The sequence below is a fragment of the Trifolium pratense genome, linkage group LG5 (genome assembly GCF_020283565.1).
Source record: "Trifolium pratense cultivar HEN17-A07 linkage group LG5, ARS_RC_1.1, whole genome shotgun sequence".
Lineage (NCBI taxonomy): Eukaryota > Viridiplantae > Streptophyta > Magnoliopsida > Fabales > Fabaceae > Trifolium > Trifolium pratense.
Window position 1 is genome coordinate 41,625,065 of NC_060063.1, and position 19,172 is coordinate 41,644,236.

Below are 19,172 nucleotides of genomic sequence, written 5' to 3' on the forward strand. Positions count from 1 at the left end.
AGTTTTTATGATTATATATACGTGTCACGCTCAGATAGCAATTTGTCATGCACTTTAATTTAACTAGGAATAAACCCGTGCGTTGCACGGGTTCGATTAAAATATATAATTAAAATATTTTTATAAATAAAAAAATAATGATTGTGATAACTATAATCACATATAGTTAAATAATATATATTATTTTAAAGTATGATTATGTTTAATATTAGTATATGAGTAAAAAAAAAAGTTGTTTCGAAATATTAGATTTTTTATTAATTTATATCGTAGTTTGTTTATATTTTAATGTAATAGATCTCTTATAATATTTCATAAGTTTGAAAGGATGTATCATTTTTTATTTTATTAGTGTAATCATATAAGATTTTAGTTTTCTTTATATGAGTTGCAATTTTATAGTCAAATGTCACTTTGTTTTTAATTTTTGATGTATTCCTTATTTTATTATTTTCAATAAGAGTTGGAGGCATACCTAATTATACTTGTAGACAATATTGCTCATGAGAAATGTTAAAATAAGTTTTGATTATAGAATATGATTCATATATGGTGGCTTTGCCGATTTGTTCCACGTTATCTCATTTTTTGAAAATTATGTATCAAATAGTGTATTTGCTTACTACATTCTATGCAATTTAAGGTTCCAAATAGCTTATCTACTTACTCATCTCTCGTTCTCTTGGAGTTTATTCTCACTTATTCTCTTGGTGAAATTTTATTCCAACTTTATTAGTCCCAATTTTTTAGTCTATTGTTTGGTTCACATTTATTTTTGCTTGGTCCTTTTGTTTTTGGTTTGTTTTTCTTTTTCTTGGCGAGGTTTGTGTCTCTTCAAAATTATTGTTAGTTTTTGTCCCTCTTATTTAATATTTTCTTGAACATTTATTTTATTTTTTCTTATTATATTATATAAACTCGAATATTTGTTGTTGTTAATATATAAGTTTGGACGAAGATTTTATATATTTGAATTTAGGTTTAGTTATTTGGTTAAGGTAAAGAAAGTCTTATAGATGAATTTAAGATTTAACATGTGTCATCTTCTTATTTGCTTAAAGAAATGTCATCTTATTCTTATAAATATTCCACTATTTTATTTTTAGCCGTAACGTAAATAATATTTTAGAATATGTACTTAATTTATCCAAAAAATTATATTATTATGTAAATTAAATTAATAATTTTTGAATTATTGATGAATTTTAGTTGTGTGTAAATATGTTTAAATATATGTGTGATTATATTTTCTAAATATATGTAAATATAGTTTAACATCTACGGTTTTAATAATTTATAAAATTTATTTTGACAAATGAGCATCAACAATTTTTATTTAATAATTTTTGTCTTTTTTTAATTTAATTTAGAAAGTTTTTAGTACAATTCTAAGTGGGAGGAAAAAATATTTAGCAAAATTCTTTTCATCGATTCATTTTATGGTTGTAAGAATAAGATGACATGCGTAGATTAAAATAGGACCGTCTATTAAAATTCATATATATTCATATTGAACCATCCAGAATTAGGCAAATGTTATACGATAAATGCATGAAGATTATATATTTGGACAACCTCTAAGTCAAGTTGAATCAATATACTTCTTGCATGTATTACAATTATAAGAACCGCATGACTTGAGTGTCAACTACAAAAAAAAAAACTTATTTTAATTTCTACTTTATTTTTGTTTCTATATTTCTCTTGATCGAGATCAAGTAGATCACCTACACATTGTAGACAATATAATATTTAAAAATGAGAGACATATTTATATTTCTAAATTATTTGGATTGTCCTCTTTTAATTGAATGCCTCCAACATCAATATACCCTCGATCTATATAAATTTTAAGGCACTTCAAAATCAATAAATAGAAGTCTCTTTTATCCTCTTCAACTTATTCACATGAAAAAAATTAATTATATTCCTATTAATCAACAATTTTTTATACAAATCTTCTACCTTATATAAAATAATAAATGAAAAAGAAAATAAGAAACAAATAAGCTAAAACATTAGACTAACAAAATAATAAATGAAAAAGAAAAGTTGTCTAATTACAAACATTATATCAATTAAAAAAAATGATGGTTTACAAACTCCCATTAGAGTTAAATACACATCCTTACATGATGTGTCATTTCATAGGCTTTATAAGGAGCAAGGATGCAACGTAAGCAAAAATAGAAGTATGTTTTATCCTGTTCTCCTCCTTCACATGAAAAAATAGTCATATTCATATTAATCGATTCAACTCAAAGTTTAATTAATCATCGAACAAAACACCGGTTGATATTTAAAAAAATATCCAACCTAAAAAAGAAATATAAAAAATGATTAGAGATGTTCTAAACTCAGAGTAGTAGAAAAATTCCAATTTATAAACATATTAATAGGCAACTATCACATATATGTATATCAATTTCTTAATTAATCACATGTAGACATACCTGATATTCTAAGAGGTTAGACATCATCACCTACCAAGGACAAAAACCAATATACTTATGATGTAACTATATATATGCACACGATAGCTTTTAAATCAATTCAAGACACTATAATGTGTAACTTTAACATATGGAAGGTGAAGATGCATAACTTTTTCTCATGGAGATGTTAGACAAAGAAACCATAGAGTTTTTGCCATGAGATAGATAAATTAAAATTTTGTTAAAACATAGAAGCTAGACTTCAATGTAAATTTACATATTCAATATGGTGGTGATAATTAGCTTTTGGGTTAACTTTATATAGGGCTTGTGTTTGATAATTAGCTAAATTTACATATTCAATATTAGTGTCTCCAAGAATTCTTTGTTTTCAATTGCATTAATAGGGAATTGTAACATACAATATATATTTTAATAATATATTGCAATGCAATTAATAAAACAATAACATGATGCATCGTTCCACCTTTCATTGCTTGCAATTCATTTTTGTCTCAATTAAACAACAATAAATTGTGTTAGTTTTTTTTAATATATTATTATTGTTTATTATTTATTATTAGAGTAACTCTATTATATGAAATATGAAAAGGTTTTAATAGAGATTGTAAACTTTTTTTATAGAGTGCCACATCCAATTTCTTTTGAAAAACCATCCAATTTTTGATAATTCTAATTCTAATGGATATGTATAAATCGATATCGATATAGTTGGTCCCTTTTAATTAAATTTTTCATTTGTCATTTAGGGACCAATTAACTATGAAATGAAGAGAATTCCAATAGTCTTAGACACTTTTTTTTTCTTTCTTAGTATTGAAAGAATATATTTTGTGGTTATATTGGTCCTTTTAATTAAATTTTTCATTTAGGAACCAATTAACTATGCAATGAAGAGAGGCGCACGTTTTTTTTTATTAGTATTGAAAGAATTTCAATAGTCATGAATATTTTGTGGTTATATAAATCTTATATATTAGTTGGTCCATTTTAATTTAATTTTTCATTTTAGTAAGTTGGTCCCTTGTGTAAGAAGTTATATAGTGATAATTTGATATATTGATAATTAAAATGATTTAATTTAATTAAAGGAGATGATGAAAAAGTTTTTTAATAGAGATTGTAAACTTTTCTTATAGTATAAAGGTGATAAAAAAAAAAATTGGGGCCTAAATCCTTTACCAAAAAAATTATTTTTGGGGGTCTAAATCTAGGGCTTGGGCCGCTTTACCCTTGGGCCGGCCCGTGTCTACAAATAAATAAAAAAGTTGTTTAGAAATGATATTTTTCATTGATTTATATCGTAGTTTTTTTTATATTTTAATGTAATAGATCTCTTATAATATTTTATAAGTTTGAAAAGATGCATTATATTTTATTTTAATAGTGTAATCGTAGCTTTCTTTATATGAGTTGCAATTGTATAGTAAAATGTGGCCTTGCTTTTTATTTTTGATGTAACCCTTATTTATTTCAATAGAGTTGGAGGCATGCATATATAAATACTTTTATTTACCGCGTGATCTCGTTTTTTGAAAATTACATAACGAATAGCGTAATTGTTTATTTCCTTCTATGCAATTCAAGGTATCAAGTAGCTTTTCTACAAACTTTCCTCTCGTTCTTTTGAAGTTTCTTCTCACATATTGACTTGGTGGAATTTTATCCAGACTTTACTATTCCCAATTTTTTAAGTCTATTATTTTTTTACATTTTTTTTGGTTGGTCATTTTTTTAGTATAACAGTTTTTTCAACACCCTCCACCTGTTCGATAGTACAAAGATTAAGAAATACTATTCTTTTTTTTTTTTTAGTTTGCATGATATTATAAGAATTTAACATTCAACATGTCATTTTATTCTTAAGACTATCTCACTATGTACTCACTCATAACTATAATATCTTATCTCCTAAATACTATTATGCTTAGAGAGTAATTTAAATAATAAAATAGATAAATATAATATAACATTTTATATTACTTATTAAGATTTCTTTGCCTTTTATTTGTCAGAATTATTTAGCTAGTGGTTTCGTTTATCATTTTCACCATATGCTTAATTCTTTTTCTTTTCTATTTTGGTTTAATTTTATTTTTCTTAGTGAGGTTTATGCCACTATCCTCTCTTTAATTTGTTTGCATCTTTAATTTTATGTGTCTTTTTAAGCAATGGAATATCAAAATTAGTAGTTAAAATGTTGGTGTAATAAAAAAGTATAAATTGTAAAGTAGTGACTAAATTGCTACGCCACTTTTCCTTCATCAATCAAACAAAATTTAAGGTAGATAGTGAGATACTTTTAATATTTGTCTTAGAAACTAAATGGAATCTTACGATTTTTCTTAGTGACTTAAATGAGTTTATTCTAAAAGTAATAAAGAAATTAAAATACAACTTAGCTCAATTGCAAACTTGAAAACCTTCATACCAGCCCAATCCACTAATTTGAATCATAACCAAGATGATTAAGCATATGAAAACACCTCTAACCAAGTAGAGATTAAATTCTTCCAAATTTGCTTCATGACCAACTTGTATTACATTTCCAAATCTTCTCTATTAAAACCAAGTACCACTAAAAAAAAGTTAAGAAATTGCAGTTATATATATTTTTCATTGTCGCAATGTTATTCTTGAATATACATTTCGTTGCTATATTTAAAAGAAAAAAAAAGAACCTATCCCAAAAACAATGAGGAAAATACATTTGAAAATAGAATTACATTTTTCCTTGAAACAATAAGATAGTGTAGTTGATTTACTCAAGAGTAGACATGACTTGATGAAATTACTACAAAGAAGGTTAGAAAACACAAAAAAGAAAAAAAATAAGATTACAAAATATGAGGCCATGGGCAAGTAGTGATGTGTGAGTATCAATATTTATAAAGACCATTGTGGTAAAACATACAGTTTTTTTTTTTATATATAATTATTGATAGGAACTCCAACAATCATGAGGGTTAATTGTATAATATAATAATAATAATTTTGCAGTTATAGTTGCATCATATGAATACCTAAGGGTCAATCATAATTGTTTTTATTCCTTGTAATTAATCGTTTGATTGTTTTTTTTTTTTTTTTGATAAGCTAATCGTTTGATTGTTGATTTAACCTCTTGCAATGTGTAATAATATATTAATATGATTTATCTTGGTTTTTTTAGAAAATTAGATTATATATATTTAATAACAATACTAAAAATTATATATACATATAATTTATATGTACATATTTTAGTGACATATGGATATATTTTTTTGGTTTTTACGTATGAATGTTTTATTGATCCATATATACGAATTAAGTTTTTTATTTGGGCAAGTATATGGATATTTAGGTTACTCTTAATTATTTAGTCATTTACGTTTTCTATTAATCCATATTTATCATTTTATATATGCCAAAATATAGTCTTTTGGAATTATGAGGGTTTCTTTTTCTATTCATTTATTAATCATTAGACATGAAATTTAATTTGTGGAGGATAAATTTTATTTTAGATATTTTTAATAATTAAGAGAAGTTGATAAATTTTCAATAAAAATATGGAGTTTTTTTAGAGGTGCCACATCATCACAATGAATATAATTTATATGTACATATTTTAGTGACATATGGATATATTTTTTTGGTTTTTACGTATGAATGTTTTATTGATCCATATATACGAATTAAGTTTTTTATTTGGGCAAGTATATGGATATTTAGGTTACTCTTAATTATTTAGTCATTTACGTTTTCTATTAATCCATATTTATCATTTTATATATGCCAAAATATAGTCTTTTGGAATTATGGGGGTTTCTTTTTTCTATTCATTTATTAATCATTAGACATGAAATTTAATTTGTGGAGGATAAATTTTATTTTAGATATTTTTAATAATTAAGAGAAGTTGATAAATTTTCAATAAAAATATGGAGTTTTTTTAGAGGTGCCACATCATCACAATGAAGGCCTATGAGCAATTCAACCTTCCTTTTACTAGTAAAAGATGTTACCCATATAAAATAAAATATAAAAATATAGAAAAATATGAGTTTTATATTTAAGAATTGATTTTTTTAGATTTCCCTTTTTCTTATTTAAGGAATTGAAATTTACACGGTCATCTCTCATGTATTAACTTGAATACTGTGAGTTTGTATAGCTATTAACTTGGATGTTGTGAGTTTGTTCGCAAATTCGTCATTTTTGTTTTTAGCGGTATTAAATGAATGAATATTTTTTATTTTAATTAAAAAGAAAAAACAATTTGAAGTGTCTGTGCCTCGTGTCTAAAGAATCAAACTAGTAATCCATAGTTTTAATATATATATATATATATATATATATATATATATATATATATATATATATATATATCAAATGCCTATATGAGTTGCTAACGTACACTCACTTATTTTTTAGAAGGTGTGCATTAGTAACATGCACCTTAGGGTGTATTTAACTATTTTTTAGTTATAACTTGCTAACACACACCTTCTTAAAAATAAGCAGGTGTACGTTAGCAAAACCTATATATATATATATATATATATATATATATATATATATATATATATATATATATATATATAAAAGAAACATTAGTCAGGTGATTCTAGGGAATTTAGGTGGGCACAAAACAAATGAAGTTTTTTCTATATTTTACAAATCTATAACATGCACTACAAGATTATGACCAAGTTGTTACCACATTGCAACCTACAATTTAACCACCTAAGGCTTCCCTTGATTAATATAAATATAATCATCAACTAATCACTTAATCATTCATCTTCTGTGACACATTAAAATAAAATATCACCATAGAGGTCATTTTTACATGTCATAAAAATGATATAAGATATATATAGGACATCAACCTTACAATAATTTCTCCCTTTAGGAATAGATGCAACATGGGAGGGTTAGTGATATTGATATGCATGGTTGTTTCATGGATATTCATACATAGATGGAGTCAAAGGAACAAAAAAGGTCCTAAAACATGGCCCTTTCTTGGAGCTGCCATTGAACAATTGATGAACTATGATAGAATGCATGATTGGCTTGTTCAATATTTTTCCATGTCCAAAACTGTTGTGGTCCCTATGCCATTCACAACCTATACTTACATTGCTGATCCTATTAATGTGGAACATGTACTTAAGACCAATTTCAATAATTATCCAAAGGTAATCAAATACATTTTCACTTCAATAGTCATTACTTATTTCAATAGTCATTACTTATTTTGACGTGTTTGCCTGTTCTCGATTAAAATTGATTTTGTCTCTAGAGTTAAAGTCGAGATAAAATCTATATTCATTACTGATTTTGACATGTTTAGCTATTTTTGATTACTTATTTAGCTACTTTGAATTTGGTGTCGTCTTTTCTCACATCTCATTATTTTGCAATTTGGTTTCCATACGCGGGTTCATTGGATTGTGCTCGGTTGTGTGTGGATGTCTGACTCTAAATTCGGATGTGTTTATTTGGTTTTTTCTTTACCCTTTGGGTTGTACTCTTTTACCCATTTGAGTTGTTCGGTTTTTGTTCACTGGGTCAGACTTTATGTCCCCTGGTCTTTTGTACTTTGATTTTATTTAATCGTGATTATGAATGCAGGGTGAAGTGTACCATTCATATATGGAAGTGTTACTTGGACATGGAATATTTAATGTTGATGGAGAGCTTTGGAAGAAACAAAGGAAAACAGCTAGCTTAGAATTTGCATCAAGAAATTTGAGAGATTTCAGCACAAAAGTTTTCAAAGAGTATGCTTTAAAACTCTCATCCATTCTCAATCAAGCATCTTATCTCAACCAACAAATAGACATGCAGGTGCTACAAAATACAAACATTTTTTTATCATATGCTTATATTATTATTTTTTATTGAAATTTTAAAATTTTATTGATGGTTCAAATGTGATTATTATTTGTAGGAGTTATTGATGAGAATGACTTTAGACTCTATATGCAAAGTTGGTTTTGGAGTGGAAATTGGAACTTTAAATCCTAACTCACCAAACAATTCTTTTGCTAAAGCTTTTGATACTGCTAATATTATTGTAACACTTCGTTTCATTGATCCTTTATGGAAAATTAAGAAATTTTTAAATCTTGGCTCAGAAGCACAACTTGACAAGAGCATCAAAATCATTGATGATTTTACTTACTCAGTTATTAGAACAAGAAAGGCAGAGATTGAGGATGCTAAAAAGAATGGCCAACAAAATCAGGTACTATAAATATCATAGAAACTATGTAATTAAAAATTGTAAGGCGCAGTAAATCAAACCTTTAAATATGCGATAAATCAACATTTTAGTCCTTAAAACTGGTTATCAAATTTATCGGACTTTTGGAGGGCTAAATTCCTCGACCCTTATAATTTCGAGTACTGAAATGCTAGCTTATTCATATAAATATCATGGTAACAATGTCACCTATTTTTGGTGTACAAAATCTAAGCTTACATACATATTAACATATAACTCATATCTTATTGAAAACAGATAAAAAATGATATATTATCAAGATTCATAGAATTGGGAGAAGACAATGCAAGTGACAAAAGTTTAAGAGATGTTGTTTTGAACTTTGTGATTGCTGGAAGAGACACAACTGCAACAACTCTATCATGGGCTATATATATGGTAATGACACATTCTAATGTTGCTGAAAAACTTTACTTAGAGCTCAAAACTTTTGAGGAGAATCAAGCAAAAGAAGAAAATGTTACATTGCCTCAATGTGATGACAATGATGACCTTGAATTGTTCAATCAAAGAGTAGTACAATTTTCAAAGCTATTGAATAAAGATTCATTAGAGAGACTTCATTATTTGCATGCAGTCATAACTGAGACCTTAAGATTGTATCCAGCAGTTCCTCAGGTATGCATCTCTTACATTAATTCTAATTTTAAAAACATCTAAAAATTAATCATATGTTTCTCCCGAGCTTCCCCGGACTCCCCAACAAATGGTATGGAGCCGTGGTTAGTGGGGGAGCGGGAGTGGATCCTGGCGTTAACCCTCTAGTTCCAGAGGAAGGGGTCCCGGTAATTCAGAGTTTGACCGGGAGGTAAGTAAAGCCAGGCCAATAATTATTCCGACAAAAAAAGTTTTCCGCCACAACTTAACTACTCACACTTAAAACCCAACAACTAATTCGGTACATATATTTTATGAGTTTAATTGTTGTGCACCGTCGGTGTAATTTTTTTTTACACATACATCCAATGACGCGTTGCCACATCATTTAATGAATGTGACACATCATGTGTTTTTAATTACCATACATGATGTGTCGGTACATTATTGGATGCATGTGCAAAATAACTTTAGACTGACGGACGGTGCATATAAATTAAATTCATATTTTATTTGCAAAATAGAATATATTGAACATGGTAGTTTTGTAATTAAATCAAAAACATCAAATGAAAACATAAAACAAATTTTCAAAACACATTGATCTTAAGATATTGCTTTTAATATACTAATTAATTAATGAGTAATGTTGTTATTGTGCAAATTAATATCAATTATTGATTGTAGGATCCTAAGGGTGTGATGGAAGATGATGTGTTACCGGATGGTACAAAAATTAAAGCAGGGGGTATGATAACTTATGTTCCATATTCAATGGGAAGGATGGAGTATAATTGGGGGCCCAATGCTGCTTCATTTATACCTGAAAGATGGTTCAAAGATGGTGTCCTTAAAAATGAATCTCCATTCAAATTCACAGCTTTTCAGGTAAACAATTTAACCTATATTTTCTTAATTTATAACAATATTATATTAGACTCCTCTTCAATGGAATATAAGCAAAATTTAACCAAAAAATGAGAATATGAAAAAATTTAAAAACTGTTTTAAATGAGAAGTTGTTTTGAGTAGTTTTTTTAAAAGCTCACCTGTTAAACCAATTGTCGTTAGTTGGTCAAGTGGTAATTGACGCTGGACTTAGTAAGGAGGACCACGATTCGATCCCGCAACTGCGATTGGGAAGAGGCTGGAATCCCTTGATGCCAGAACTGATCCCGAACCAGATTATGCGGTCTAGTGGGCCGGATACTGATCCCTCATTAGTTTTTTTTTTTTCTTTTCTAAATGAAATAATCACTTTTAGAATGTTATAAATTTTAAAAAAAATTAAGGATATAATAAAATACCTAAAAATTGGTTGAAATGATAAAATGTTTTGAGTAGCTTCTCTGCAATTTATTTTAATTTTGATTTTGATTACACAGGCAGGGCCAAGGATATGTCTTGGTAAGGATTCTGCATATCTTCAAATGAGAATGGTGTTAGCAATTTTGTGCAGATTTTACAAATTCAATTTGGTGCCTGGTCATCCAGTGAAGTACAGAATGATGACTATTTTATCAATGGCACATGGCTTGAAGCTTACCATAGAGAAACGTTCTTGATATGTTCCATAAGCTATGAGATCAAATATTGATGGGAAAATAAATTATGATTTGTAAGATTTTAAAATTATTATTACCAAGTTAGAAAAGTCAAACTCAAAATTCAAGTCTTTACAACAAATTTAAATTGTTTGATCTCGATTCAACAAATACATTTGAGCTAAATTTGTAAATGCATCATTTTTATTTTTATGACATATGGATCTGAATTCCTATCCTGGAATTTGGTAGTAACATATTTGGTTTGTTGAATATTAGTTGTCTATCTCAAAGGAAGAATCATTTGTGGCTAGCTAAGTAGTAATCTTAGTAAGGATAATTCAGTTAATAAGAATATCATATTATATATATAAATGTCAGAATTCAGATCTGGGATCCTCCACTTATTTACTTCAAAGGATGAATTTATAGCCACCGACTACTTGACCAATACCACAATACATTTTCAGTCATCGTTGAACATATATTATCATCTTAAGTTCTTATTTCTTAACATTCATAAATAGATGACATAATAGGTAACTTAGCGGGACAACATGAACCCAAATTAAGTGAAAGAACATCAAAGAATCTATTTGAAAGCTTTTTTTCAACTTATTTAATAGAAGTGGTTAACTTGTTGGGTTAATCATGTTCCCGTAAGTGTATCTCAGTTGTTACTAAAAATATTATTGAAAAGATAGGAGTTTGAATTTCGAATTCTCCACTTTTTCACAATTATAATGAGTCTAATCACTAGACTACCAAAAAAAAAGTATAAATTAATCATTTTAATTTCTTATTATTGGTAAAATTTTGGCTGTATAATGATATCACACATTTTAAAAGTTTTTTCTTTTTGGTACAATTAAAAGTTTTCTTTTCATTTAATAAAGTGAAAATCACTATTGAACTCACACATGCAACTGTGATGAAGTATCAGATTTGAACTCGAGTGAAGATGCCTAACTTGACAATATTGGCATTGTCAATTGAGATAAAACTTATAGACAAAATGTTTCTTTCTTTTTTCATCTAAAATTTTAATAATTGAGTCCTCTATAAAAAAATCATTTGGAAAATTAAATTATGGCTCTTCTTATATATAGGAACTCTTGGAGTTAAATCTGTAGTTTAATTTATGTGATAGATAGGACAAAAATAAGCTGAAAAAAATGCAATAAACGTTTTACATTAAAATACACATACAAAGATCAAAAAAAGAAAGCAAATAAAAAATGTAAAAACACCAAAGATGCATGTTAGTTGTTGACTATATGGCCATAATCACATGAAGAAGATTTGTTTGATACAATACAATATCAGAATCATTATCCCAGTAAGTGTTTGATATTATGTCTACTAATTAATTCTCAAACAGCATATATTCTCTGTTTAATATAATAAGCTTAGCTATTTAGTACTCCCTTATAATAAACCCTAGTCAATATAAGTTGAATGCTTTAATATATCATTTTTCATGGCACATGGCTTATAACTAGAAAATCTAGATGTGATCAACAAAGATTATTTGTTTTTAATTTATTCTCTCACTAATGGCATAATAATAAGTGAAATTGGACTTATAACTATAATTTTGCACAATTTATTACCCTTTTATTTTCACATATGTTAATCCTTAAACTTAATTGTTTATAACTGAAGTTCATGTCATTGTATCTTTTAGGTATTGTCCGTATGAGTTTTCATGATTTTGTCTTTTATAAAATGCGTCTTGTTAGAATGAAGAATTTGAGTGTTGTTTTTATACTACTTTTAGTCTCAATATAGCGTGAGACTATTTTGGTGTACAAGATCTCATTAATGAACTGTGTAATTGGCAGAAACATCGCATTATATATATATAGGGGTCGGGGTTTGAACATCGAACACCCTACTTATTTACCTTAAGAGTGAAACTTCTAGTCATCAGACTATTTGATAAAAAGACAAAAACAAAAAAAAACTAGAATACACACATACACTAAGTACAAAGAAAACAAACAATCAAGTGTTTAATTAAATGGTTTAAAATACTCTATTCTAAAAATGGTTGAAAATTGACAACTTGTGTAACAAACATTATCTGCACTAAATAATTTCAATCCACATGATATATGATTTGATCCTAAAATTTAATGCATGATGGTCCAACTCCAAACCCCTAAGATTAATCTTGTCTTGGGATACACATCTCAATTTTCTTAAGCACATGATTAGCTAAGAAATATTCTGTCAAAAATTTGGGACCATCTCTAAGAAGCCATCATTGGCGTGTATGAGAGTGACTTTGTCCATGTAACACATAATGAGAAAGGAGGTTGTTTGGTGGAAACACCAACATAGAAATTTATGTGTCTAACATGTTGGCTTGCAAAACTAGTTTATGGTTTGTGGCAAATCACATTAAAAATCATGATTTTTGGAACTTTTGAACTATGGCTCAAACCACAAGTCACAACAAATAGAAATCAGATAAGCCAAGGAGCAACAAAAAGGAAGATTGTGCTAAAAAAAAATCTGAATCTAGCTTAACAAGGAACCTATATTGTACATAATAGATAAGCATGACAATTTTAATTACAATTGATCATGCTTATCAAACAATACAATCATTTTTTTTAAATGTAGTTCAACGATAAGAATTTATTTCTTAAGGTGAATAAATGAAGAACATTAAATTCATAATATTATTTATAATTTTAAATTTGTTGATTTTAAATTTGTGATTGTGATTGGGGTCCTAAACCTTTTAGGGTGGTAAATGCTTGGTTGGAGCACCCTGATTTCAAAAATTTTGTGGAGTCATCTTGGAAGAGTTTTAATGTTGGCGGCAAGAAAGCTTATGTCCTTAAAGAAAAACTAAAATTATTGAAGGAGAGCTTGAAGAAATGGAACAAAGATGTGTTTGGTATTCTTGATCTCAACATAGACAAGACAGTTGCTGACATTAATGATTTTGAAAGTCTCATGGCGAATAACGTTGGCAATTTGGACTGTATTAAGAGGGATGGGTTGAATAAAGATTTTTGGAAGCAAATTCATTATAAGGAAAGCCTCATCAAGCAGAAGTCGAGAACAAAGTGGATTAGAGAAGGTGATTCCAATTCCAGATATTTTCACCAATCTTTAAAGAGTAGGAGACGTCGAAATCAGTTGGTGGCTCTTAGAGATGGCGAAGGCTGGGTTCAAGGAGTTAAAGAAGTTAAGACTTTTGTGAAGAATTTTTTTGCTCATAACTTTGAAGAAGAATGGAATAATCGTCCTAACTTAGATGGTATTCAATTTAAAACTTTATCGGAGTCTGACAATTTTTTTCTTCTAGCACCGTTCTCTACTGATGAAGTTCGTGATGTGGTGTGGAGTTGTGACGGGAACAAATGCCCGGGACCTGAAGGTTTCAATTTCAACTTTTTGAAAGCCTGTTGGGATATTCTCAAAGACGACATCATGAATTTTTTACATGAATTTCATCGCTATGCCACTTTACCAAAGGCAATAACAGCATCTTTTTTGACCCTTATACCAAAAAAGGATCATCCTCAGTCCTTGTCGGATTATAGACCAATTTGTTTGGTAGGGTGTTTGTATAAAATAGTGTCAAAGGTTTTGGCGGCAAGATTAAAAAAAGTGTTAGGAAATTTGATTTCAGAATGCCAATCAGCCTTCCTTCCTAACAGGCAAATTCTGGATGGAGTATTGGTTGTGAACGAATTGATCGACTTAGCCAAGAGAAGGAAAGATAATTGTTTATTGTTGAAAGTGGACTTCGAAAGAGCCTATGATACAGTAAATTGGTCTTTTCTGGAGTATATGATGCGACGTATGGGCTTTGCGGATGGTTGGATCCAATGGATGAGAGCTTGTATTTTTAATAGTTCGATGTCGGTACTAGTAAACGGCAGTCCCACTAAGGATTTTGTGGTCGGTAAAGGGTTGAGACAAGGTGATCCGCTATCTCCTTTTCTCTTCTTGATAGCAGCTGAAGGTCTCACATGCATGATGCAGAAGGCAGTGGGTAATGGTGTTTTCCATGGCTATAAGGTCAGTGATGATTTACTTTTTCATACTCTTCAATTCGAGGACGATACTATCTTGATTGGTAAAGGTAATTGGGACAATCTTTGGTCTATCAAAACGGTGTTGCGAAGCTTCGAGTTAGTCTCTGGCTTAAAGATTAACTTCTTTAAAAGTAAACTTTATGGAATTAATCTGGATGATAATTTTTTGAACGCTGCGTCCGCTTTTTTACATTGTGGTGTAGAGTCTATTCCATTTCGTTTCCTAGGAATTCCTGTTGGAGCCAATCCAAGAAGAAAGATAACATGGAATCCTATTGTGGACAATATGAGGAAGCGACTAAGTAGCTGGAATGGTCGGAATCTGTCTATTGGTGGTAGAGTTACTCTTATTAATTCGGTGTTGTCTAGTCTCCCGCTGTATTTTTTTTCTTTTTTTAAAGCACCTTCGTGCGTATTAAAAGAATTGGTTAGTGTCCAAAGGAAGTTTTTATGGGGTGGAAGTTTGGACACTAAAAAAATTTGTTGGGTTAGTTGGGACACAATTTGCCTACCAAAAGATAAAGGAGGGTTGGGTATAAAGAATCTTGATTTTTTTAATCAAGCGTTACTTTGCAAATGGAAGTGGCGAGGGCTTTGTGAAGAAAAATCTATGTGGTGTAAGTTGTTAGTGCATAGGTATGGATCAATGTCTGAAAACTTTCTTCTAAATATGAACAAGGAAGTTAAATTACAATCAATTTGGTGGCGTGATATTGTGAAAATAGGAGGTGAAGAGAGTGGCGGTTGGTTCAAGTCCAATGTTTGCAACGTGTTAGGTAACGGTAATACCATTCTATTTTGGCAAGAAAGATGGGCTGGTAATGATAGTTTCATGAACTTATTTCCACAATTATATGTTAAAAGTATGCACCCAAATTCAGTCATAGCAGAGTGTGGTTTATGGAATGAGGTTGAATGGAATTGGAGATTGCTTTGGAATGGAGATTTAGCGCAAGATGATATAGAAGCAGCAGCTAAATTGGAGTGTTTGCTATCAGATATCAGTCCTAATAAGGATCGTACGAATTATAGGAAATGGATCACGAACAATCTCGGCATGTTTTCGGTAAATTCAGCGTATTGTTTTTTGCAAAATTGTTACTCTCCATTGACCATTAATAGCAATGTGGTGGATGCACTACAAGACTTATGGGCGAATGATGTTCCATCCAAAGTGAGCATTTTTGGATGGAGGTTGTTATTAGCGAGACTACCGACTCGGAAGGTGTTGGAGAGAAAAAGAATTATTAGTAATCCGCGTGAACTTTGTTGTGCTTTTTGTTTTAGAGAAGAAGAAGATATCGATCATTTATTTTTTAATTGTTCTATTTCAATTCAAGTGTGGAAAAAGGTGTATGAATGGCTGGACATGAATTTTATAACTTTTGAGGAAGTATGGAAGCATTTCACTACTTTTGGTGATTTGGTGAAGAGTAAGAGTCTTGCTAAAGCTCGTCATGTCATTTGGCTAGCAACCACTTGGAGTATATGGCGAACTCGAAACAACATTATGTTTCGTGGAGATGTGTTTAATTTGGCCTTACTTGTTGATCAGATTATTTTTATTTCTTGGGTTTGGTTTGTAGGTCGAATAGAACTTAATCCTTCATTTGTATTCTCAGACTGGTGTAACGATCCATTAGCTTGCATTCTAAGCATCTAATGGTTTTCGTAATTTTTGTAAGGGTTGAGTGCCCCTTGCACTCATTTTAATTCAATCCTTTTGCTTATCAAAAAAAAAAAAAGGACCAGCCCTACCTTTTCATTACAATATTTTTACTAAATAAACTATTTAAAATTATGTATTAATATCTAATAATTATACTTGAATGGAAAACAAATTGATAACAAGTTGCGCCATTTACTCACAAAAACAATCATATTTGTGCCACAAAAGAAAATAGGTAATTGTTGTCTTTTGTGAAAACTTCATAGTGAAAATTAAGTTGTACAAATGAATATAAGCAAATGCATGTAAGTGGCGGAGTGAAAAGTTACTATAAATTAAAAAAAAAAAAACATTTTCCTATTTAAACCTTGAGTTACTTACTATATATTTTTCACTTTTGATAGTACTAAATGTCCGTAATAAGTTATTTAGTACCAAACAAAACAACGTTACTGCAAGAAAATAAATAACATCAGTCCAAAATAAAACGTGGAAAGAATGGCTAGGCTTGAACGTGATGTATGTTTGATTGCAACAGTAAGAATCAGCTTAGTCAGCGGAAATAGGAAGAACTATACTACTACTACTGGACCACTGGCTGGCATGCAACTATAGTATATATATATATATTTGAATGTGAACCATATATACATGAATGAATTTTGTTTATGTGACTCAGGATCTTGTTTTTTAGTGTTTTTGGACCACAAATATAGACTCACACATGACTCATATATAATACATATCTAAATTTATGTTTCCCCTTCACAAACTTTGCATATGCTAGTGTTAATGTTATATATTACCTATATATGGTATGCACTATTCTTCATACTCTTTCTTTTTTTGAAATGTTCTAGTTCATACGAAACCATTATCATTAATTATTATAGACACGTTATTAAGTATTTGATCAATTGTACTATCCATTAGGAAAATGATAGATGGTACAACAAATGTTGTCGTCGTAATTGCACGACATGTTTTTCAACTTAATTTTTTTCTTTTATTGATGAAACGATTGGTTAAGTTTGTCCAACATTTTTTTTTAATAAAAATCAGTAAATCAGAAAATCTCTTGAGGTGGTAGTACTCCAAATCAATCCAACTAGCTGCTTATCTTTCTTTTTCTTTGAGGTAATTAATTAACAAGTTGACAGTTGGTTTTGATGACGAATCGTCACACTCTCTAATCCATGCCTATTTTAGCAACATTAGATGCATTTTAGTAGGTTTTTAGCAATAAATATAAGAGAAATCTAACCATAAGCTTGATTACTTGTTTTGCAAGAAAACAGGAAAAATTGCAGGAAATGGAGGATTTTCACTACGCTGGGGGCGTAGCCCATCACGCGCCGCGTGATGGAGCTCACAGGGAGCCAAGATTTTCACTCTGATCACGCGCGGCGTGATGCCTTACCACGCGCGGCGTGAAGCTTTGTTGAAGATGAAGATTGCTCTCTGACTTGATCACGCGCCGCGTGATTCTGTTATCACGCGCGGCGTAGTTGATGGATCTGCAACCACGCGCGGCGTGATAGATCTGGCGCGCGGCGTGGTTGCCTTCTGTATATATAGTTTCTGCATAATTCTGTTTTGGGGTTGGAAAATTCTGCAAATTTGATCTACATTCTGGGTTTGGAACTTCAAGATTGGGATTCAAGACTCCAGAGGATAGCTCCAAGCACATCGATAGCATGGATTCACAAGCCATGACATTGAAGCTCGGACGCGAACAAAGGGAGATGAGGAGCTAAGTTTCTTCGGAGGTAGGATCTAGGATAGTCTAGGATGTAGATAGATCAGTTGTAATCTGCTATATGTGTAAGAATCTACTCTTTTTATAGTGTTGATTTAATGCAATTCGATGCATAATGCTTTATAATCCTTCATTAGTGTTGTAATGATTTCGAGTTAAGTCACGTGCGAGAGTATTGATTTAATTTCTGAACTGAATTGCATTAAGCGCTCGAGTGTCTCCGGTCGAGAGATTGAGGCATAGAGTGTAGCGAACGATTGACGCGCGTTAATATCATTCGTTGTAGGTAGCTTCCGCCCGAGAGATCGAGGGAGTATCGACAACGAATAGAGTGGATTTTGACAAGAGATTGCGATTCACTAGTTTGTCGATCTAGTTGTTAACACTTGAGTAGATTCCTATGATATAGTAGATTGTATGTGGTTTAGCTATAGACTAGGCGATTCCGATGATTCTACCTCGCTTTTTCCATTATATCAAAGCACGTTTTCTAACAATTCATCACTCAACATACCCCCAATTTATGTGTATTTCTTGCATAATGTCTATGAGCACTATTCGACTAGTTTAATCACACAATCCCTGTGGATCGATATTTTTATTACTACGTGGTAATTCGTTCACTTGCGAAAATTATCCATCAAGTTTTTGGCGCCGTTGCCGGGGATTGTGGTTGGTTCGACAAGGCAATAGTGTTCATATTTTCTGTGTTTTCTTTGATTTTTCTGTTGTTACATTTTCTGTCGAGAGCGTTCTACTTGTTTGTTTCCTTGTGCATGCGGAGAACAGGTCCAATTGAGCTGGAA

General features: G+C 30.0%; 1 protein-coding gene across 1 annotated transcript; it reads left to right on the forward strand.

Annotated features, from left to right (window-relative positions):
- Positions 1-7,333: 7,333 nt before the first annotated feature.
- LOC123885455 (cytochrome P450 704B1-like) lies at positions 7,334-10,984 on the forward strand. The gene is made up of 6 exons (XM_045934742.1): positions 7,334-7,645; positions 8,082-8,297; positions 8,401-8,697; positions 8,974-9,354; positions 10,021-10,221; positions 10,719-10,984. Exons 1-6 carry the CDS (start codon positions 7,370-7,372, stop codon positions 10,896-10,898), a joined length of 1,551 nt encoding a protein of 516 aa, XP_045790698.1. The 5' UTR covers positions 7,334-7,369; the 3' UTR covers positions 10,899-10,984.
- Positions 10,985-19,172: the final 8,188 nt, after the last annotated feature.

Excerpts from the sequence above, each read along its gene's own strand:
- LOC123885455 (XM_045934742.1), top strand. The coding sequence starts at position 7,370 with ATGGGAGGGTTAGTGATATTGATATGCATGGTTGTTTCATGGATATTC. Across the intron at positions 7,646-8,081 it reads ATTTCAATAATTATCCAAAG|GGTGAAGTGTACCATTCATA; the intron begins GTAATCAAATAC and ends TTATGAATGCAG. Across the intron at positions 10,222-10,718 it reads TCAAATTCACAGCTTTTCAG|GCAGGGCCAAGGATATGTCT; the intron begins GTAAACAATTTA and ends TTGATTACACAG.